The sequence below is a fragment of the Sorghum bicolor genome, chromosome 5 (genome assembly GCF_000003195.3).
Source record: "Sorghum bicolor cultivar BTx623 chromosome 5, Sorghum_bicolor_NCBIv3, whole genome shotgun sequence".
Taxonomy (NCBI): domain Eukaryota; kingdom Viridiplantae; phylum Streptophyta; class Magnoliopsida; order Poales; family Poaceae; genus Sorghum; species Sorghum bicolor.
Window position 1 is genome coordinate 8,534,232 of NC_012874.2, and position 24,090 is coordinate 8,558,321.

At 42.1% G+C, this 24,090-nt stretch overlaps 2 protein-coding genes across 5 annotated transcripts; one reads left to right on the forward strand and one right to left on the reverse strand.

Annotated features, from left to right (window-relative positions):
* LOC110435859 (translation initiation factor IF-2-like) lies at positions 15,254-18,225 on the reverse strand. The gene is made up of 3 exons (XM_021461940.1): positions 18,187-18,225; positions 17,313-17,820; positions 15,254-15,450 (listed from the first exon to the last, which is right to left on the reverse strand). The coding sequence occupies exons 1-3, from the start codon at positions 18,223-18,225 to the stop codon at positions 15,254-15,256; spliced, it is 744 nt and encodes a 247-aa protein (XP_021317615.1).
* Positions 17,537-21,334, forward strand: LOC110435491. 4 transcript variants are annotated; one of them, XM_021461080.1, is made up of 4 exons: positions 17,537-17,846; positions 18,168-20,489; positions 20,581-20,960; positions 21,078-21,334. In XM_021461080.1, exon 2 carries the CDS (start codon positions 18,708-18,710, stop codon positions 19,677-19,679), a length of 972 nt encoding a protein of 323 aa, XP_021316755.1. In that variant the 5' UTR covers positions 17,537-17,846; positions 18,168-18,707; the 3' UTR covers positions 19,680-20,489; positions 20,581-20,960; positions 21,078-21,334. The 4 variants fall into 4 exon arrangements, with proteins under 4 accessions (XP_021316755.1, XP_021316756.1, XP_021316754.1 ...); XM_021461081.1 differs by having other exon boundaries at positions 18,168-20,294; positions 20,369-20,960; XM_021461079.1 differs by having other exon boundaries at positions 18,168-20,960.

The window sequence follows — 24,090 nt, forward strand, 5'->3', positions numbered from 1 at the left end:
CTCAACAATGTCATCAGACTAAAGAAATACCAGAAGAAGTGAATGTATTATCAACTAAGATGGAAAATTTGCTCCATTGGATTGACCAGAGGGCCAAGTTCAAAGAAGATCAAAGGGCCATTAAGACAGCATACAAATATCAACCAACTTCGAGTCAACCCAATAGCAAAGGTATAAATTCAGGTAATACTGTCAAACAACTTTCATTAAAAGAGATAATTGCTCAACAAACCAAAATTAATGATGAAGTTAAACAAAGGCTAGATACAAATGAATCATCTCTAAAAGATATACATAATAAAATGGATTTTCTACTAACTGCCTTTGATGAGCAAAACACTCTTAATAAAAGGGTAGAGCTTAAATTAATAAAATTAGCTGCTGCACTGCCTGTTGCTACTAACATTGAGCAGGTAAAGAATATAACTACTAGAGGAGGCAAAGCTACCAGAGATCCACCATACCCAAAAGAGAAACAAAGAACATCGGCACCAGTGCAACCAGCAGTGATAGAAGATGAAAGCCCAGTTGAAGCAGAAGATCTGCTACAACCACCAAGAATTGGAGAAATGAGGAAAGATTTTTACGACAACAACTATTTGCCATTTCCCAGAAGAAACAGAGGACTGCAGTCGGATGAGCAGTTTGGTAAGTTTGTAGAGGTCATTCAGAAATTATATGTCAACATACCTCTGCTCGATGCCATACAGGTACCTACATATGCAAAGTACATCAGAGATATTCTTAACAAGAAGAGACCACTGCCCACCACTGAGGTTATCAAGCTGACAGAAGAATGTAGTGCGGCCATCCTCAATAAACCACCAAAGAAGAAGGAAGATCCAGGATCCCCCACTATTGATTGCTCGATCGGAAACCAACACTTCAACAGTGCACTTTGTGATCTCGGAGCAAGTGTCAGTGTGATGCCAGCATCAGTCTACAAAAAGCTTGAGCATGCAACTTCAGAACCAACATCAATGTGCTTGCAACTAGCGGATCAATCGGTTCGACACCCGCTGGGCATCATCGAGAACATTCCAGTCAAGATCAGAGATTTCCTGGTGCCAGTAGACTTCGTAGTACTGGACATGAGTCCTGACTCGAAAGTGTCCATCATCCTTGGAAGGCCATTTCTGAGCACTGCCAATGCCCACATTGATGTCGGGAAGGGAGAAATCAAGTTCAACATAAACGGTCAAGAAGAACACTTCACATTCAAACCCAGACCAGAGAGAGACTCTACAGTGAAGGAAGTTCATGAAGAACCACTGGAGACACCATCTCCGGAGGAAGGTAACTCAGAAGATTAAAAGAATTGGAGGTCCAGCTTGGGGGACCTAAAAATCCCAAACCCTCACCGGGAGGTAAATCGGTATTTACCCGCATTATTAATTTTCTCATATTTAAATTCTTGCATAATTAATTCTTGCATTAGTCATATACATTCATAGCATAATTATAATAATCAAAAAGCCCCATATAAATAATATTTGTGGTGTGTAACAACCCATATTTATTAATTATTGTGGAGGCACAAAAATATTTTTCATTATCATTTTCATTAAGTTTCAATTCTCATAGGTTTTCCTGCATTATATTTAATTAATCTTCTAGAAGCATGACCCACACTCTTTGGGTTCCACATGTCATACACTTCATCTCACATACATCCCATCATATAATTTCATCCACTAATGTGTTTCCACTCACCTGACATTTTTCCACCGTCCAACCACTACCAACACAACATTATTCTGCGTGAGATCAAAGCAAGGAAGCAAGTGGAGGAGGCACACCCATGATGGACACCAGGGGTGGGCGCCCGCCCAACTACCTTGGGCGCCCGCCCTGTCCCCTGCTCAGCTTATAAAAGGCCACCTCCAGCTCCCCTTCTCTTCACACAAACACTTCAGAAAACCACACAAATCTCAGTTTCCCGAGAAGGAGCTTTTGTAGTGAAGAGAAGAGAGTAGAGAGAAAGAGGAGAGTGGAAGAGAAAGTTGGAGTTCTTTTGAGAGAGTAATTATCACCTAGCAAGTAGTGATCCCGTTGTCTAAACGGAAGTAAAAGTTGTTTAGGGGGAGGCTCTACCAAAATAGAAACTTGTCTTGAACGATTAACCCCTGGACTACTGACACTCCAGACAGCTGACCACTAACATTTTATCTCAAATTTTCCACCAGTTGTGTTTTTGCCAACTTTTGTTTGCAGGATGTTTAAGAAGGTGAAGAATGCAGGGAAGGCTCTCAAGAACATTGGTACAAGGAGTTCATCCCGACACTCCTCACAGCCATCAGAGATGAGCGTCGATCCGACACCCACGCAAGCTCCATCATCTTCATCAGGTCAGCAAGTCAAGGTCCTTCTCAAGATAGGAGACCTAGGACTGAAGACCCGAAGAGAGAAGGAAGTCTATCAGCAATTGAAGAATAAAGATTTCATTCACACCCCTACTATCGATCCAACCTTACTACAAGAAACAGGTATGGACACTGAATTTGACTTAATTTTCCAGATGTTAGGTTGGACAAATTTTTGGAACATAACTGAGCTGGTTCTCGTCTTCTCACCCTCGAATTTCTTTGCACCTTACAATACTATGAGGGGGGAATTGTTTTTCGGATGTTTAAACAGGAAATTATGTTATCTTGGAGAGAGCTGAGCGACCATCTTGGTTTCTCTTCAAGATGCATCCTGAACATTGACTCCGATTTACCCAATTTTGAGAGACACCAGTTTTGGAGAGAAATATCTAGAGATAATTTTTATAGTCACGCCCGAACCAGTGACATGGAACACCCCACTCTTAGGATGTTTCACAAATGGCTTGGGTACAATCTTTTCTATCGTGACGATATTAGGAAAGTAAGAGTAGGAGATTTACAACCTTTATATGCTGCTATTAGTAAAGTACCCACTTCACCTGTTACACTATTAGTTTCACATTGGCTTAGTATACCTAGTCTTCAGGGACCAGTAGGATGTACTTCACTTATCACTCGTCTAGCCACAAATCTTCACTTACTAGAAAACTCATCGTTGGACTTCATAGAAGAATTAAGAATTTACCATGGCTATGACACATTTAGACAAGCTCGGATGTTAAAGAAAGAGGGGAATATAATGTATATGCTATATGATGATAAAGGCAAGATTCGGTTACCTAACCCGAACCTTGGCCTCTACGTTGTGCAAAACTTTTTGATTGAGATTGCAGCAACACCAGTGAACCAGAGAACTCCACAGCGAGTGGGATCTGAAAGGATAACCACTCACCAAGAACGCACTTGGTATGGAGCTGACCCTGGACCAGAAGAAGCAGCGCACCTGCATTATTGCGATTACAATCCACGAGTCCTTCGAGACCCATGGGTTCGTCATGCGCAACCACAAGAGCCAACAGAGGAGACATGGCCGGAGAGCCAAGATCACCAGTGGACAAACCTGCCTTTTCATACGGGCAGGTACTCCACTGATCCATATGGAGCTTCAGGATCCAGACCTCCGCCCCAATTTGATGCAGGACGATACTCCGACGCCTCCTACGCTTTCACAAATGACTACTATCAAGAGGTCGGTGCTTTCTTCACTCGTACCGACAACACCCTCCTAGACATCCAGAACACGCAAGCAGAACATGGAAGACTCCTGGAAGAGCAACAAAAATGGAACCAGGACCATGCAGCTGGAGTACAAGAGCTGAGACAAGATACAACAACAATGAACGACAACATCACAACCATGATGCGGTTCTGGAACATCGGGTAAGACCGACGTCAACATCCAGCTTGGGGGAGTTCCTCCCTAAATTTATCAAGTAAGTTTCTATTTGCTCTTCTTATTTATTCTATTCTGTCTTAGTATTTAATTTATCTTAAAAGGAAAAAACTTAGAACACCAAATAAATATTTTCTTGCTTTAATTTACTGCACTTTATAAACATGAAAACAAAATAAAAAGAGTGTGTAGATAAGTGTGCTTTATTTTTCTGCTAAGTTTAATCTCTAGAAAAAAATAAAAAGACCAAAAATATGCATGATGGAAATGATGAACAGTTGCTCTGTTTGCTTACTTACAAGTACCTAGCTTTTATATTAGAATTCTTCCAGGAATTACTAAAACTAAAATTACTATCTGTGGGAAGCATAAAACTAAAGTCTAGGTAAGAGAAAGGCATGATATAAAGTTGAGCTGCTATTTATCTTGTTCCTACTACACTAAGTTCTAGAGATTTATTTTGAAAACATACAAGTCACATGATGAGTTTCTAGCATAACAAACTACCTACCACAGCCATACTTGCTATAACATCTTTTACTATATTTACATTGAGTTTGATCGAGCTGTGTAGACCCTTAGGAACTTTTCATGTGGTTAAATTAAGATATTCACTTGCACACATCTACCACAACATTCATCACCAATCATTAAAATTGCTAAAAATATTATCACTCACTGTCCCAAGTATTGTTATTCTCTCTCTCTAAAAAGATTCAATGTAGAAGAGGCATGGGTTATGCAAAAATATACGAGGAAATAAAAAGGGGCAAGTGCCCGGAACCTCGGGAAAAAGAAAGAAAAAGAGTGAGACGAGAGGTAAAAATGGACAAGTGTCCGAAGTAGAATTAGGGGTACAAAAATGCCCACTTGAGCGGAAAAAAAATGGACAAGTGTCCGACAGTAGAATTAGGGGTATCTACTACCCACCTGAAAAAAAAAGAAAAGAAAAAGATAGCCCATGTTCTCTCAAAGCAAAGATCAAAGAAGAGGAGAGATAGCAATATGAGGAGCAATGAGAAGTAAATTTTATTATCACTTATGCATTTTCACCATCACTATCATTTACTCCACCACACATGCACATCTTGATTTAATTATATGCGGAGTTCCTTTGGATCCATGGCTCGATTAGACAACATATGTATGAGCTGTTTTTCACTCCTATGAGCTCCACTTAAATATTCTATTAGCTATAGGCAAGTGATATCATGGTAAGGATCCACAAATACCACATATAGAGAGACTTGAGAGAATCATTGCTGGGAACTCTGAGTTTTATTTTGAAAACTTATGAAAAACTCTAGAACAAAGGTGAAGTATACACAAGAGGGATAGCGCTTGACTTAACTATTTTGTCTTTCGATTACTTAAGACTTAAGTGCAGGTACTAAACTTCATAACACTTCACTTTAATCTGGAAGAATTTTTATGTAAAAGCATGTGTGCCTGTCAGGAAAGAAAACATCGAAGCAACTCCTGATCCGTCTGAGTTTAGCTATTTGCTCAGGGACGAGCAAAGGGTAAGCTTGGGGGAGTTTGTTGACGGTCCTTAGGTACTAAAATTAATAATCAAATAAACATGAAAAAGGATCAATATGAAACAAACACCTAGAATTAGGGTTTTATCTGACAGAATTCCACGAGTTTTGGTGTTTATCTATTTCTGCAGGGGTTTATCAGAAAATATGGAGAGAAGGCCCACATGTCATGTTTACAACGAGATAATTACGTGCCGCGCAATTTTCCTTAATCTAGAAGGATCGAGAAGCCACGGGAACGAACGGGACGCGATTCGGGCTCGGGGGCAGGGCGCCCACCCACCCCCCTTGGGCGCCCGCCCAGGGATAGTGTCCAAACAGGACTCTGCTTCGGGACTACGCTCCACCGACCTAAAGGATCAATCTAAACCATACAATCTATGTCGGTTTGATCCAATGGCTCACGTTCACTTGAAGGGACTATAAAACCAGACCCCCTGGCCCCTGGAGGAGAAGAGGAGAAATCATTATTTAGAGGTAGCCATCAAAGTTAGGGTTTAGAGCTTCTCTCCAACAGAGAATTAGAATTAGCTACTCCCTAATCCTTCAAGTTTAGAGGTTTGATTAGATAGCAATTAGAGAAGTAGAGCACTACGCTCTGGATTCGGATCTTCGGTAATAAAGATTGGTATTATTCATATCTTTCTCTAATTCTATTGTTCTAATTGCATTATGTCTCTAATTATTATGTTCTTAGTTTGCTCTAGTTCTATATTTGATATAGTTCTAATTGATAATGAGTTTATGTATAAGTTTGCAAAGCGCTTAGCTCTTGACGCGAGGGAGTTAGGTGATAGATCACATGTGAGCGTGGTGCTTAGATGTTATTTATCTGCAAATGTATCCTATTGGCCGAGTCGTGTGGTAGTTCGCGATAGTGACAGCTTCGTTGATTCTTATATAGTCCACCCTCCGTTGATAGGACAGGCAGAACCGGTATTGTGGAGTAAGTCATGCGATGCTCTGATTTACTTTATCAATGTTCCTTATACATGAATGAAGAGTCTTTTATGCTATACATGATCTTGTAGATAACTAGAGTAGATTATGACTTAGTAGTTAGTAGATAACTTAGAATCCATTCTCTAGCTAATCCGACATCACCTACATATATGAGGAGTAGTCTATTTTCTAATCGCTGTGCTCTTTATCCCATGAACTTATAATTCATTATCATTATCTTTATGGTTTACCCCCTGCTAAAGTATGTGACTGTGTGACGAGTTTCTTATTAGTAATCATGTTCTTGCAAGTTTATCTCTAGTCTATGCCTTGATAGATTTTGTTCCTTGATTTAATTCCATCTTCCTTAGTTCTCTTGAGCAAAATTATAAATAACGATACCTGGAATACTTATCCTGGTGAAATGCTACAATGAGGTGTTTTATCTGTGCGCTTGCGGATAGAATAGATTATTTTCTAGAGAGCCTTTACATTTATAAATACCTTTGTACACTCTGGCGCCATGCTAGGGATGACAACCTAGTATCTAAGTGGTGTTAGCTAGTGTCAACAACCACCACCGCCGCCACATCGAGGATGCGCAGGGAGAGAGAGAGAGAACGCGCGAGCAGGAGAGGCTCTCACCGCGGGGCGGCGTCGGCGCCGAGGGCGGAGGAGACGGTCACCGCGCGACGGCGTCGAGGTCGACAACAATGGCGGCGATGGCGGTGGAAAATTTCGGCAGCGTGTCGGTTTAGTTTGAATGAACAGGGCGCCAGACTTAGAAAATTTTCGGGCGGAGAAGACCTAGGGTTATATAGGCGGGCATTAGTACAGACGGTTGGCTTAGTCAACCGCGTGTAGAAATGGTTTCTACAGGCGGTTGACTAAGCCAACCGCCTGTACTAATGTATTTGTACAGGCGGTTTGCTTAGCCAACCGCCAGTACTAATGCACTAGTACTGGCGGTTGGCTAAGCCAACCGCCTGTACAAATGGATTTTCAGTTTATTTAAAGTTTTCTTTATATATATTTTTAGAAATTATTTAAATGATTCAAAAAATCATATCTTCAAAAATATTTGTCCTAAATTAGTGAAAATAATTGTGTTGTGTTCCTCTTGACCAGAGACACATGTTAAAAATATGAAATTTCATGTTTGAGGTACTTTTGTATGTAACTTTATTTAAAATGATTTAAATTGAATATGTGCCTCATATCTTGTTAAATACATAAATAATTCTAGGAATACTAGAAAAATGTAAATCCAATTTTGTTAGCTTTATTGTAGTGTGTAAATGCTATGAAAAATATATTTCTTTGTGCAATTTATCGTTGACAATATAAATGTGAGGAACCCATATGTTTGAGCATAGTTCGGTGGAATGACTCTTATACGTTTGTGAAGCATGTATGTTATGCCTATCTCCAAATGTCTTGAAATTTTTTTGGCAAGCTTCTACACTCAAATGATAACTCCACACATGATCTTAGGATTTTCTGGTCATGCAAGCTATTATTACATTTTTCTTTGTGCTAAATGAGATGAAAAATTGTGGACTACACCTAGATCCCACTAGGTTTTTCCACCAACCACAAGGAAGTTTTATTTCCTATGGTGTATAAGACCGTGTGGAGAAGTTTGGCACCATTTGGAGTCATTTCAGAGGTAGACTTAGTTCAAGCGCTAATTAGTGGGTGACGTCGCACGGAAATTCAATTAAACCGGATAAAGTAACAAACCACGTTAGAAAAATCCCAAACTTGGTGGATTGAACATCAATGGCACCAGTAACCCTTAGTAAAAGTTTGAGACCAATACGACATCAATGGCACTAGTAACCCTTACATGTAGAAATAGAAAAGGGCACATAGCATAAGGTACACATTTTATCATAAATAGATTACATGGCAAATGACAAATAAAATCTAGGCAGTTATTGTTCTTTCTTGTCCATCGTGACGCACCCAGGGCAACGAGCTCTGTGGAATGCTTCGCTCAACATTCCTTATCTTTACTGGATGGTCGTCTACAAAGAGAGACATGTCACTGAACTGGTTAAATTCATCCAAGTCAGATACCCCATCAACTCCGATGGCTTGTTGCTTTCCAGGGAAAACTATGTGCTTTGGATGGTCCGTAATTTTCTTCTTATCATTAGGAGAGAGGACCTGCTCAGCATAGAAGACCTGTGCAGCACGGTTAGCCATTATCCATGGATCATCTTTGTAGCCTACCTTGCTTAGATCTAGAACTCTAATCCCATAGTTGTCCACTGTGACATGTTTGTCTTCAACCCATTGACACCGAAATACAGGGATCTAAAATGTACCATAGTCTAGTTCCCATATGTCCTCAACGAAGCCAAAGTAAGTTGTTTCCTCACCAGTTTCAGAGTCTAAGGCGTCGCATCGAACACCACTATTTTGTGCCATGCTCTTTTGGTCTTTGGACTTGGTACAGAACGTGAAGCCACTAATGTCATAGGTTTGCCAAGTCGTGACCTGGCGTGATGGCCCAGATGCCAAGACCTTGATGGTGCGATCCTCGAGTGTTTCCCCATCTGGAATGTCCTGCTCCCTTAGCCATGAGGTGAACTGATTCTTACGTTCCTTCATTATCCATTCATCTGTGTGCCCATGATTATGTTTTTGAAGCTCTTCAATGTGTAGATTGATCAAAGGCTCCATTATCGAGAGCTGATGCAGGACGCTGTGATGTGCTTCGAGGACTGAATTGTAATCTTTTGGGACATATGATTTCTTTCCCATCCTACCTCTTCCATTCAGCCTACCCTCGTGTCATGACGGAGGCAAACCTATTGCAACCTGGTCTTTTAGGACCCTATTGCAGAATGGACCTCCGGACTCAATGGCCTCTTCGGTTAAGTACCCCTCTACCATAGACGCCTCTGGACGAGCACGAGTTAATACATAGCCATTTAGTATTGACATGAAGCGTTCATACGTCCACATCTCATGCAAATACATGGGACCCAATGCCTCTATTTGTGAAACCAAGTGCACCACAAGGTGAACCATCACATCGAAGAATGCTGGGGGGAAACACATCTCAAACTGTGAAACTGTCTCCACTGCGAATTCCTTAAGAGACGCCAACTCATCACGTTCAATCACATTCTGTGAGATCCTGTTGAAGAAGTAGCACAACCGTGTAACTGCAACCTTTATCCACACTAGGTTTATAGCCCTAATGGCAATAGGGAGAAAAGTAGTCAATATGACATGACAATCATGTGAGTTGTAGTTGGTGAGTGTAAGGTCTTTCATTGACACAATACTCCGTATGCTAGAGCAGAATCCAGATGGGACTTTCAATTTCTTCAACCACACACACATCTCATGTTTCTCTTCATTGTTGAGGTTGTAGCTTGCTGCCGGGAGGTGGTACTTCCCATTTTCTAGCCTAACAGGGTGAAGTTCTTTTTTTATGCCTAACTGTACCATGTCCAAGCGTGAATTTAATCCTTCCTCTGTCTTGCTCTTCATGTCCAACAAGGTGCCAATTACGCTTTCAAACACGTTCTTCTGAACGTGCATACCATCGATCGCGTGGCGGACGTCTAACTCTGGCCAGTATTCCAAATACTCGAACAAAATTGACTTCTTCTTGAATGTAGCCCCTGGAGCTGGCTTGACATTCTTTCTTGGTTTTCCATCTTTTGTCTTCTTTCCAAAAACAAATTTGAGTTTGCTGACTATGCTGAAAACTCTTTGGCCTTTACTGTTACCTGATGGAGCAGTAGTCTGTAGTTCACTATTATTGTCAAAGTACTTATCCATCTTTTTCAGCCGGTACCTATGTCCTTTTGATAAGAAGCGTCTGTGCCTCATGTACACTATCTTCTTAGATGCAGTTAGGGACACGTAAGCGGTGTCATCTATGCATACCACACAACCTAACTTTCCCTTGAACTGCCCTGATAATGTAAAGAGAGCTGGGTAGTCATTGATCGTAACAAAGATAATTGCTCTCAGTGTGAATGATTCTTTGCGGTACTCGTCGAATATTTGAACACCTGTTTCCCATAGTATCTTCATGTCTTGCATTAAGGGCTCCAAGAAAACATCCATATCAACTCCAGGTTGTGTAGGTCTAGAGATAAGGATGGTTAGTAAAAGGTACTTTCGCTTCTGCATCAACCATGGAGGGAGGTTGTAGATGGTGAGGATCACTGGCCATGTGCTGTGCTTGCTGCTCCTCTCAGCAAATGGATTCATTCCGTCAGTACTCAGTGCGAACCTAACATTCCTTGGTTCATTAGCAAAGTCCTTGTGGTTTCCATTGAAATCTTTCCACTGCTGGCCATCGGCTGGGTGCCGAAGCTTCCCATCGTCATTGTGCTCATCAAAAGCATGCCAGCTCATAAGTTGGGCATCTTCTGGGTTAGCAAGCAAGCACCTCAATCGATCGATCATAGGAAGGTACCACATCACCAAAGCAGGAATCTTTTTCTGCGCATAATAGTCTACTTCTTCCTTTTCTTTGCCGGTGGGTTTTGAACTACTCTTCTGGGTCTTTTGTTGGGCCTTCTTTTGTTTTTTGCCCTTAGGCACAGAGGCAACACACTCTTCCTCTATGTAGTCTTTATTTGTCTTGTACCTACTTGCACCACACTTGGGACAGCTGTCCAAGTCTCTATAATCATCGCCTCAATATAGGATACAATGATTTCTACAAGCGTGGATCTTCTCAACACCCATTGTGAGTGGGCTGATTAGCTTCTTTGCATAATATGTGTTAGCAGGCACTTTGTTATCCTTAGGAAGCATGTCTGTGATAATGCTTAAGAACGCATCAAAGCCAGCATCAGAAAGACCATATCTAGCTTTGCACACCAACAATTTTAGCACAGACCGCAGCGTCGTGAACTCTTTGGTGCAACCCTTGGACTCATCATACAAAGGCTCTTCTGCTGCCTTCATTAGGGCCTCCATACCTTTCATGAAGAACACTGATGGATCTTCCGCATGACGACGCAACATTGCCTCTAGAAATTCTGCATCTTCCGCAGCCATGTTAGTTTCGGTGCCATCTTCATTTCCTCCAATAAAACCATGATCAGGAACATTTGGCACAACATGTTCAGTGGCTAGACCATCGGTATTAGGTTGTTGTGTCTCGTGTACGAACTCAAACCCGTCAACAATTCCAGTTGTATAAGGCGCAGAGCTACCCTCTCCAAGCTTTGTCCAAATCAAGTAATCTTTCATAAATCCTCGACGGACCAGATGAGTAAGGATTTGTTGAATGTCATCAGATACAACAAGATTTCTACAATCCATGCATGGACAATGTATGTGCGTCTTTCTTGTTCTTGAAGCATGGTTTTGAGCAGCATCAATAAACCTCAGTTATGTATGATGGATCTAGTCTTGATAAATTATACATCTAAAATGACCTCTCCATCACTACCTGTAAAACACCATTCATATGATCTAAGGGTTTACAAAGGATTTATCTAGGGTTTATTAGCTAGGGTTTATGGTTAAGCTTGAGATTAAAGGAACAAACCTAAGTTACATAATTAAAAAATAATCTAAGTATAGCATAACTATATAAATACAGCATTCATTATAAATAGATAGATGATGTGGAAGGTGATAATAAAAAACCTAACTACCATATAATTAAAAAAATCCACAATTATCTCTCTACATAAATATACAAAGAACACACCATTGGTTTAATCTTGTAAAAACTAGCTAAATTGAGAAGCAAACATGTTGAGAGGCATTATCCAACCATATTAAGCAACCCCATCTAACCATATCAACAAATAAAGACAAGAAGCTAGCTATTCTTCTCTCTCACTCATAAAACATACATACATGTTGATAAATAAATTGAAAATTTTATAAAGAGAGAGAGACATAAATTAGAAAACCTAAGTATAGCATAACTATATAAATACAACATTCATTATAAATAGATAGATGATGTGGAAGGTGGCAATAAAAAACCTAACTATCATATAATTAAAAAAAATCAACAATTATCTCTCTACATAAATATACAAGAACACACCATTGGTTTAATCTTGTAAAAACTAGCTAAATTGAGAAGCAAACATGTTGAGAGACATTATCCAACCATATTAAACAACCCCATCTAACCATATCAACAAATCAAGACAAAAAGCTAGCAATTCTTCTCTCTCATTCATGGTGAAACCCTAGATCCAAAAGGTGACTCAAATTGAGCTAGAATGAGCAAATTGAGGCAATAGGGACATAAACTAACCTCTTTTAGCAACCTCCTTCCTAGAAATGAAGATCAAAACCTCCCCCCTTGTATTTTGAGAAATCTGGAACTCCAAAATTGCCCCCAATGGAAGGTGGGTGCGAGATACTCTGTTCTGGTCGGGGAGGAAGAAGGGGTATTTATACAGAGATAACATAGGCGGTTGCTTAAGTCAACCGCCTGTGATAAACTGTTTTCACAGGCGGCCGAAAATCTATTACACCGCCCGATTTATACCACAGGCGCATCATAATTGGATCCGCCTGTGGTATAAAAAGGGGGCGCCAGCTATGAGCCTCTTTCTACTAGTGTGTGGCGCCTGTTATGGATTGTCGAAGTAACCATGGGGGACGCATTAGGATGTGTGTGGGCATCCCATTGGGCTATCATTCAGTCAATGAGGGCCTATGTGCTCCCACAGCTACCAGCTCCATGTTGGCCGATCTGCCCCATTGAGGCACCTCAAGGAGATCGAGAAGCAATGGCAATGCTGCAGGTAGATAGAAACATCCATCGATGAAGACCAAGCCTAGGTACATGGACCAAGCCTTGGTGGCCTGACCCTCTGTGATAGCTGCAGCAATGACGTGGAGGTCATGGTGCTCCCTGACTGCATGGCGCGTGTAGGTGAAGGTGATGTCATTTAGGTTGCCAAAGTTGTCGAGAGTGTTTGGTAGGCGAGCACGCTAAGACCTATTTGTCGCAGTATGTGGAAGATGTGATGTAGATGACCAAGCTTCACGTACCACCAGCTGGGATGCTAGGGGTGCTCAAACTGTTGTAGGCACATGGCAATGACGGGTGGTGCATAACATGTAGTGGTGTCAGTTGTGAAAGTAGAGTAGCTCCATGGTGGTGAAGTTCCACATAACACGCCCAAGGTTAGTTAGCCAAGGCATGCCAAGCACGACGTTGATGTTGTTGCCGATGTCAAGGAGGAGAGCATCGATGTGAAAAATGTCATTGCCAATGTGTATTGGTATACGGAAATAAGTATTGTGGCATGCTACCTCATTCCCGCTACCGACGAGGATAGTGGTGTGGATTCCCTGCTCCTAGAGGCCATTAGAGCAAGCAAAATTGGTATTGATGATATTGTTGGTTGAGCCTGAATCCATCAATATGAGGATGCCTGCACCGTAGAGCATCCTGTCTAGATAGAAGGGTGGGGAGCCCTATACCCCTAATTGTTTCTTGCCAATGATCATCATGCAGCAGTTGTTGTTGGTTGGTGCCACAACACCTGTTGTCGTCGAGGGTGATGTTAATGGTCGTGGTGGAGGGAGATGTGCTAGTGTTAAGGTAGCTAGCTTGTTGGGCTCGATGATGGCTATCAGGCGTCTCTCATATCCCCGAGCTAGGGATACAACTGTCTCCATGTCGTCTGTGTGAAGTCATACTATGTTCGGCCTAGGCCTCTCTGTTGATATTTGGTAACGCAATAAGGAAATGATCCGCAAGCGCACGGATATCGGTGAGCATTTCACCCGGGAGGTTTTCCAGAGTATCGTATTTATATTTTTACCACTGGGAGAAAGGGTGCATCTGACTAACCAAATCTATTGCTACTATCCCTTTAGGCTACAAAGAATGTTTCTCAATGTGAGCGATGTATAGAGAAGACTGCAACCATAGTCTCGTTTTAGCCTTGGTAAGGATGATCTACTGTTCTATTGGGGAGGTTCACGGAATCTAGACAACACAAAGGATGTTCGACCCGCACCTATAAACCTACCCGTCCTGCTAACAAGATATGGGATACAAAGGTAACTCGGAAATGTCACATTCCTCGCTACTACCACGGTGCAGCTAGTCAGGGGATATCTATGAGTACCCTAGCCTAAACACCACGTTTACGCTAGCAATTATTACTCTAATACTCAACCGGAAGAGGATTAAAGTAAACTCATAAACCAAAGAACAATAAAACAAGAACTTACTAGAATTAGAAGTCGAATTACTGAAGAATCTTAGGAGCAAGCCTCGGGTTAGAAGACTTGATCCCGCAGGTACAACTCGGAGTAGACACCGACAGGCCGGCCTTCCTCCAATCTACACCTCCACTCTATCTCTCTCAATCTAGTAGAAACTAGAAGATCTATTTCTACTTACATTGGTTGCTAAGCCTAAAAAGAAATATTATTTAGAGAAGAGGTTTTCCTTCGAGGGCACCCCTCAACTCTATGATAACTTCTTGTCTTCTCCAGGGGGCAGGGGGGTCTCCTTATATAGTCCTCCTCCTCTATGCGTTTTTGGGTCGGTAGGCGATGCGGTACTACGTTATCCTTGATCCTTTAGGTCGGTGGAACATCGTGTGCGAAGAGAGTCCCAAACGGAGTCCAGGACAGGGCGGGCGCCCAGGGAAGGAGGGCGGGCGCCCTGGGCCTGGCCCCTTTCGGCCTCTGCTTTCTTCCCGTGGCTTCTGGAGTCTTCTAGATGGTAGAAAATTGCGCGGTGCGTTGATATCTCTATGTAATCCCAACATGTGGGCCTTTCTTCCGTATTTCCTAATAACCCCCTGCAGAAATAGACAAACACCAAAACTCGTGGAATTCTGTCAAATAAAACCCTAAGTCTAGGTGTTGGTTGCATTTGGATCCTTTTCTTTATTTATTTGATAATTATATTTGGTACTTAAGGACCGTCAACACTCTCTTCATAGAGAAGCTTCACCTCCACTTTGGAGGCGACCTCCATGACATGTGTGCTAGCTGGAGGTGTCAGTCTATGACATGATGAAGTCGCAGCCTGTGTTCTCCATGGTGGCCCTTGTAGCTATCTTCAGACTGGTTGCAAGGGTCTCCTCCTCGTGTTTGACCTCTGCAGCAGCATTGAGCACCGAGCAGTCCTCCGCAAAGTTGGAGAGGCGAGTGTTGATGTCGATGTGCTTTGTGTAGATGTCATCGAACTTGGTGCAGTTGTCTGTGCAGAAGTCATTGAACAACTATCAAATCTCCGTTGCGTCGGCCATGGCAGCAGCATGAGGATCGGACCGATCTTCCGATACCAGGTGTTAGGGGCTTGGCCTAGGGGTGACTGGCGGTGTGGTGGTGGTGGAGGTGCTGGGGATGGTGGCGCAGGGAGAGGAGGAGAGAGGAAATATATTATTTAGATAACCATTTTTAGAAAAGGAAATATATTAGTATTCTAGATTTTCGACAAAGGTACACTACGGGAAAGCCGAGCTTTGCCGAGTGTCAAAAGTCGGGCACTCGGCAAAGCATGGCTCTCGGCAAAGAGGCTCTTTGCCGAGTGCCAAACACTCGGCAAAGCACGACCCTCGGCAAAGATGGTCTTTGCCGAGTGTCCGACTCTCGGCAAAGCATGGCACACGGCAAAGGTTGATGGTGGTACACACCGTTAGTCTTTGCCGAGTGCCGGATGTTTGATACTCGGCACAGATGGTCTTTGCCGAGTGCCAGGGATATGGCACTCGGCAAAGAATTTTCTTTTTGTCTCCAAATTTTTTCTACTAACTTTACACTTTATTTGAAGCCTAAGTTAAAATTTGACACAATTCTCGATATATTTCATATATATATTTAATTTATTTCGTTTAAACGTATTTCTTTCGAAAATACAATAGTGAACTACAGGTGCATCCAATCATAGAATTAGTTGGTTGGAAAAATAATATTCACAATACTTACTATAGTTTGAGACTATTTCCAGGAGCACACCCAGAATTTCGAACGTCTTATACATGAAATATGGCGACACAGTTGCGGGAGAAATGCATTTTAATTATATAAATTACAAATGAAGTCCAAAAATCTTAAAACTTGACGACGTGTCTTTACATCACATGTAGATGCTATGATTAAAATTGAGGAATGTTTCACAAAAGTTATAACGTACGTTAGTTATAAACCTACACCTCTCATATGTGATCACATGTGAAATGAAGTGAGAGGCGTTGGTTTATAACTATTGTACATGACAACTTTCGCGAAATGTTCTTAAATTTTTATCATAGTCTCCTCATGTGATGTCAAGACGTGTCGCCAGGTTTTAAGATTTTCGGAGGTTATTTGTAATTTATATAATTAAAATGCATTTCTCTCGCAACTTTATCGCCATATTTTATGTATAAGATGTTTGAAATTTTGGACGTGCTTAAAAAATGGTCTCAAACTATAATAAGTATTGTGAATATCATTTTTACAATCATCGTATTCTATGATTGGATGCACCTGTAGTTCAATATTGTATTTTAGGAGTAATACGTTTAATCAAAATAAATTAAATATATATATATATATGAAATATATCAAGAATCATTCCAAAATTTAACATACCTTTGAAAATAAAGTGTAAAATTAGTAGAAAAAATTTAGAGGCAAAAAACCAAAAAAAACAAAATTTCTTTGCCGAGTGCCAAATTTAGCGCTCGGCAAAGACTATGTATGCCGAGTGCTCCTGTTGTGCTCTCGGCAAAGTGGGAATTAAAGAAAATAATTTAAAAAAGAAAAATCGGCCACGGCCAGTCGTGCCTTTGCCGAGTGCTCCTACCAGCGGCACTCGGCAAAGGGTATTTTTTTTAAAAAAAATAGAGAGTAAAGATTTTTTTAATAAAAAAAATAAAAAAAATCTGTGCCGAGTGCCCAGCTTGTGACTCTCGGCAAAATGAGAATTTTTTTAAAAAAATTAACAAGGTTATTTTAAAAAATAAAAATGAAAAAAAAAGAATTACCCTTTGCCGAGCCTCAGATCTGAAGACGCTCGGCAAAGGAGAAAAGCTAAATACACACCACCCAGTGCCCGACGCCTGCCAGTACCCAAACCAGCGCCGCCCGCCCCTGCCACTGCCCGCGAACGCCGCGTCGCCCGGCCGCCGCGCTGCCCCTGCCCGCCCGCGCCGCGAGGCCACTGCCTGGCCGCCGCGCTGCCCCCGCCCGGCCGCGCCGCACCTGCCGAATCGCCTGGCCGCGCCGCGACGCCCGGCCGCCGCGCTGCCCTCGCCCGGCCGCGCCGCGCGGCCACTGCCCGACGCGCCACGCCGCCCCTGCCGAAGCACCCGGCCGCGCCCATGCCCGCCGGCCGCTGTTCCACGCCGTCCTCCCGGTGAGGTCTCGACTGCGGACTCCCAGCTGTCCGTGCGATTCCGACGCTCGCCATCACTACCTTCCTTGCAGAGGGCATTGGCTGCGCGTCTGGCGTCTGCGTGCCTCCCGCCCGTCTCCTGCAAGCTGCGGCAGGGTCTCCAGCCGGCCAGCTGCGGCCAGTGCCCAGATCACCAGGCGATAGGAGAGGGGTCGCAGGCTCACGGCTGCCCCTTGTTCCCTTCTGCCGCTGAGAGTCAGAGTTCAAGATTCAAGGTGAGAACAGAATATAGAAGTATAGAACAGTACCATATTCAATTACAATTTTCAAATATTCAGCGAACGTCAATGTTAGTTCCTAATATAATAAATAATAATTGCATTGCAATTTGCAATATACGAGGCCCCCCTTCGAGCTGCCAAGCACCTAGAATGTCGTGGTTTTTTGCATAGTGGTAGTATTATGTGTAAAATATATTTGTGATTGCCGGTCATCGTGCCGTGGTTGCCCGTGATTTTTTGCAGGTTTTGTAACGTTGTAGGTATGGGGTGGTGCTGCTGAAATTTTGAGTTCTCACTTTGATATTTCATCTTTAGCAGGTAAGCCTAGGCTCACTTGCGGATCTGCCTGCACCGCGTCATCTCGCCACTGCATCGACTCGCCACAGCTTCACTAGCATGACTCTATTGTCACCCTAGGTATAACCTCTGTTCTTGTATCGTTGTCATAGATCGGTGTAGCCCAGTTATGCGTCTCCCATTCGAAAGAGATACAGTTAGAGATATGCAGATCTTTGCATATGTATAACTGTATCTGTTCGAATTGTCCATGTTTTTTGGACAGCCCGTGGATGCGTAGATGGGTTAGTTTCTATGTTTTGCTCCGATTGGAGACAGAGTTTCGGCATCACCAACCTGTTGTTCTCTGGATACACACTCTCCATTTCAGGACGTGTATCGGGAGAACAGCGGGGAGGTGCTGCCGAAATTCTGTCTCGAATTGGAGTAGAGCATAGAAACTAACCTCGTCTACGTATTCACGTGTGGGATTAGGACCTATCCTCACCTATTAGGTAGTAGGAACACCATTTAGCAGTCGATGATGGTTACATTATTTGTTGGTATAAATGTTAGAGGATGGATAACCGTGAGTGGATGTACACGGGCCGCAGAAGTCAGAGTGATTTCACCACTGAATGGATGATGAAGACCAATGATTTCTTAGAACTAGCATTTGGCGAGTGTGCTAAAGGAGCGATTCTAGTTTTATGTCCCTACAATATATGTGCAAACAGAAAAATGAAAAACAAGGTGGACATGGGTAAACATATTTTGAAGAATGGGTTCGTGCCGAACTATACTCGGTGGGTGTACCATGGTGAAGCCCATCGCCTTAGAGAGGAGGTGGTGAGACCCCGCGTGGAGCATTTTGATGCTGATGCAGGGGTAGCAGACATGTTAGATGACTTTCATGAAGCTCAGTACGCCGAAGGACGTACTGAGGTAGAGATGGAGGCAACTACAAAGGCGTTCTACGAGATGATGTCTTCTGCACAGAAATCCCTTCATGAGCACACAACGGTTTCTCAACTAGATGCCATTGGACGCTTAATGGGGTTCAAGTCTGAGTGTAGCATGAGTCGAGAACACTTCGACGGTTTGCTTACCGTGATTGGTAGCCTCCTGCCTGATGGCCACATTCTCCCAAAGAGCATGTACGATTCACAGAAACTCCTTCGTGCACTCAAGATGCCATATGATCAGATACATGCTTGTCCGAAGAGGTGCATTTTATTTAGGAAAGAACACAAGGATGCAAAATACTGTGCAAAGTGTAAATCCTCTAGGTACTTGGAGGTAGACTCTGGTGATGTCCAGAATAGACAACTTTCGATCCGTGTGAAAATCCTGAGGTTCTTTCCATGCATACCGAGGCTTCAACGGATGTACATGACCGAGGAATTGGCGAGCATATGTCATGGCACAAGAATGGCAAACGTTACAATCCTGATAAGCCGGTACATCCGTCTGATGGTGAAGCATGGACCCACTTTGATGGCATTCACCATGACAAAGCTAAAGAGCCTCGTAATGTACGTGTTGCGCTAGCGACAGATGGGTTCAATCTTTATGGATTGATGGCTGCCCCATACACATGTTGGCCCATGTTCGTTATCCCCCTTAATCTCCCCCCAGGCCTATGCTTTCAAAGACAGAACATATTCTTGTCACTGATAATTCCTAGACATCCGGGGAGTAATATGGGTGTGTACATGGAGCCTCTGATTGATGAATTGGTTAGTGCTTGGGAGGAAGGCGTATGGACATACGACCGTGCAACAAAGACAAGCTTCAAGATGCACGTTTGGTACCACTACTCCCTGCATGATTTCTTGGCCTATGGGATATTTTGTGCCTGGTGTGTTTACGGGAAGTTCCCATGCCCAATATGCAAGGAACATCTGAGGTTCATTTGGTTGCAGAAGGGTGGCAAATATTCATCGTTTGACAAACATCGTCAATTCCTCCCTCTTGACCATCCATTTAGACAAGACATCAAAAACTTTACGAAAGGTGTCGTTGTGAAAGACCCTCCACCGCAGATGATGCTTGGTGCTGAGGTTCATGCTAAGATAGATGCTCTCATTCCCAATGAACAAGGCAGTTGCGTTGTATCATGCTATATGTCTTGAATAACCTTGACGAGGTGGCGCCATACATTGGGTAAGGTTCCAACGAACTTGTTTCAATAAGTCATCTCTATTCGTCGTCCAACCCCTTGTTTCACGTTGGTATAGGGAATTTCTTCATCACTTCTGGAATCATTCAAGGGATCCTACCCCGTAGGAAGCTGATACCCTTCTTTCAAAGGGTGCGGGAGCAGGGCGGCCTGATTTTATTTCCTGGTTCAAAAACAAGGTACTTTCCAATTTAGCTAGTACTTGGTTTGACTTTCCAAGATGCTTGTAAGTTCGAATATCATAATGATATATCCTGCTCGACCTTGTAGGCCCAAACTGATGCGTCTATCAGTGGTCAGTTGAGACAAGTTGCGAACGGCTGTGCCTATAGGGTCAAGTCATTTACTGGTTATGACGTGAATAGATATCGCTTCCACACAGCATCACACGAGCAGAGTCGGCCCAATCGAATATTATGGTAATGTTGTAGGCCCAGGTCCAGGCTTTAGAGGCCCAGCGGGAGGCCGATCGACAGAGGATAGAGGCTATGGAGGTCCAGCGTGTGGCGGAGCAGCATCGACAGCAACAGCAGATGGCAGAGATTCTCCAGTACATGCAATCTCTTGGGCAACATACGGGTTTAGCTGCGCCACCTTCACTATTCGCTATTCCTCCACCTCCACCTCCACCTCCCGCACACGGTACTCCTGTAAGTATGAGTATGAGTGTCTAAGTTTGTTGCTAATTGCTTAGGATCAAACCATAATACTATATCTAGCCAAATGGATTTAGGATCGAACCATAATACTATATCTCTTTTGTGCAGCCTCCATTCGCCGGTTCGAATAATTCAGGTCATCGTACAACACAGTCGCAGTGGGGACCTTGGGGAGCTGGGTAGTTCTGTTTGCATGTGTTTGTTCGGTTGGTGATGAACTTGCGATGCACTTGTGTTACTTATTTGGACTTGTGATGGACTTGTCAATTTGTTTAGATGGACTTGTAATGAACTTGTGGATTTGTACCTATGGATTTGTTTAAATGTGACATTTATGTGATGTGCATGATATATTTTGTTTGTGATGTGAAATATATGTGATATATTTTGTTTGTCACTAGAAAATATGAAAAATAAATAAATAGGTCGGTTCTGGTCACTTTGCCGAGTGCCGGGGAAATTACACTCGGCAAAGTGACAATTTGCTCCAGTAGGTTTCCCAGCTTTGCCGAGTGCCCCCGCAGGGCACTCGGCAAAGAGTTTTTTTTAAAAAAAAATAATTTCTTTGCCGAGTGCCTCCTGGGCACTCGGCAAAGCATTTTTCAAAAAAAAATTAATTTCTTTGCCGAGTGCCTCCTGGCAGGGCACTCGGCAAAGCATTTTTTCAAAAAAAAATTAAATTCTTTGCCGAATGCCTTTAATTTCTTTGCCGAGTGCCTCCCGGCAGGGCACTCGGCAAAGCATTTTTCAAAAAAAATAATTTCTTTGCCGAGTGCCTCCTGGCAGGGCACTCGGCAAAGCATTTTTCAAAAAAAATTAATTTCTTTGCCGAGTGCCTCCTGGCAGGGCACTCGGCAAAGAAATTCGGGATTTTTTAAAAAAAATCTTTGTCTAGTGCCTTTCTTGGAGACACTCGGCAAAGCAACCGTTAGTTTATAACCCGCCGTGACGGTAACTTTTCTTTGCCGAGAGCCTCCTTAGACACTCGGCAAAGCCTTTGCCGAGTGCCCGATAAAAGACACTCGGCAAAGAACCCTTTGTCGACTAAAATTTTGCCGAGGGGCCATTGCCAAGTGCGGCACTCGGCAAAGCCTTTGCCGAGTGCAATAGTGCCTTTGCCGAGTACCGCAGGCACTCGGCAAAGCAACTGTCTCCTGTTGGAAAAAGTCTACATAACCCCCCAAACTATCTAGGGTGGAATACTTTATCCCCAAACTATAAAACCGGATATTCTACCCCCTGAACTTTTAAAACCGGTGAAATAACCCCTCGAGTGGTTTTATAGGGTGGTTTTGTCTTTTTCTTTTTTATTTATTTCCGCTGAATCTTTAAAAAATCATAATAAATCACAAAAAAATCATAAAATAAAAAATTTAATTTTGTTGGACTCCTCATGATTAGATCTACATAGCGGATATATAATATGATATACTTTAGTACAAAGTTTTTGTTGTAGCTTTAAATCTATGTTTTTCTGTAATTAATTCGAATAATTCATATTTGTAGTTTCTATGGTTCAATTGTGGTAAAATTTTTATGGTGAGCTCATTATTGTATGCTTGAACTATGGTAAAAATTTCATACTCATTGGATTACATATAACTTAGTTATGTATAAAGCATATATTTAACAAGAATAAAGCTAAATAAATCTATAACTAAATTATACATGATCCAATGGGTATAAAACTTTTACCATAGTTCAAGTATACAATAATGAGCCGAACTACATTTATGAATTATTCTTATTAATTATAGAAAAATATAGATTTAAAGCTAAAAAAAATTTGTACTAAAGTATACCATATTATATATTCATTGTGTAGATCTACTCATCATGATTCCAACAAAATTGAATTTTTCATTTTATGATTTTTCTGTGATTTATTATGATTTTTTAAAGATTCAATAGAAATAAATAAAAAAAGAAAAAGACAAAACCACTGTCTAAAACCACTCTAGGGGTTATTTGACCAGTTTTGAAGGTTCAGGGGTAGAATATCCGATTTTATAGTTTGGGGATGAAGTGTTCCACCTTAGAAAGTTTGAGGGTTATGTAGACTTTTTTCGCTGTTCATTATTACAAATCATTTAGATAGCATACAACGAAATGAGTTGCATGCACGAGTATGTTTGGTAATTCTATCTTAAAATCGAGTCATTTTGAATGAACATTTCTTTATTAATCTCTGGAGGTGAGTGTTTAACTTACATTTCGAACGGCTTTGCTATTTTCTGTCATTGCGTCACAAATTAACCAAAAACACGAAAGCCCAACACACTATCACACGCATCCACTTGTAACTCTAGACACCTGGGTTAATTAGATCATCGATCTTGTTCAAGGCCCTTCAAGCTCTGCCCGATATACTATCAGCCCCGCTTTGTGGTTTCCGTCGAACTGCTCAAAGAAGAGAATGGTTCACCTGCGTCGTCCACATCCCTTCACTCACTGCTTGTTTTCTTGAGATGAACATGCGAGTACAGGACCAACTTTATGGATCACAGTAATGTAAGCACACTTGTTCATTACTTAAGATAAAGGGCTCACTTGTTCATGCAGCAAACAAGGAGCCCAGCTGGTACCCACGTGATGACCACCATCCACTGTTTGGGGCTCCCAAATTAAAGTCAGGAATCTTCACCTCTAACTTTGTTCTATTAAAATCAAAGAGTCGTTTGTTTTTTAACGTACGGAGTAGGTGGTGGGAGGAGCACTACCTTTTAAATAAAACTAGAAGAATACCCGCGCGTTGCAACGGGAATACGGTAGATTACGTGGCATGATGACGTGGATAAACAAAATACTTATGTGTCGTTCTAACATAATCATTATAATTGTATGGCTAGTAGATTTTAGTTGTGAGTGATAGTGTATTTGCTTTAATTAGTTGGACAGTTTGTATGTTGAGAGAAAGATAGTGACTTGCTGACGTGGACACTACAATTGCATGAGCTAATGGATTTTAAATTGTGTATGATAGTGGGTTGCTTAGTTAGATAACTTGTATGTTGAAAGAAATATGTAGTGAGATTTAGCTTTATAGGAGTATAAAAGAAAAGAATGAAGGCCGTGTGAACGGGTTGCTCTGCTCTGAGGTACCTCGATGTTGGGGCTACTA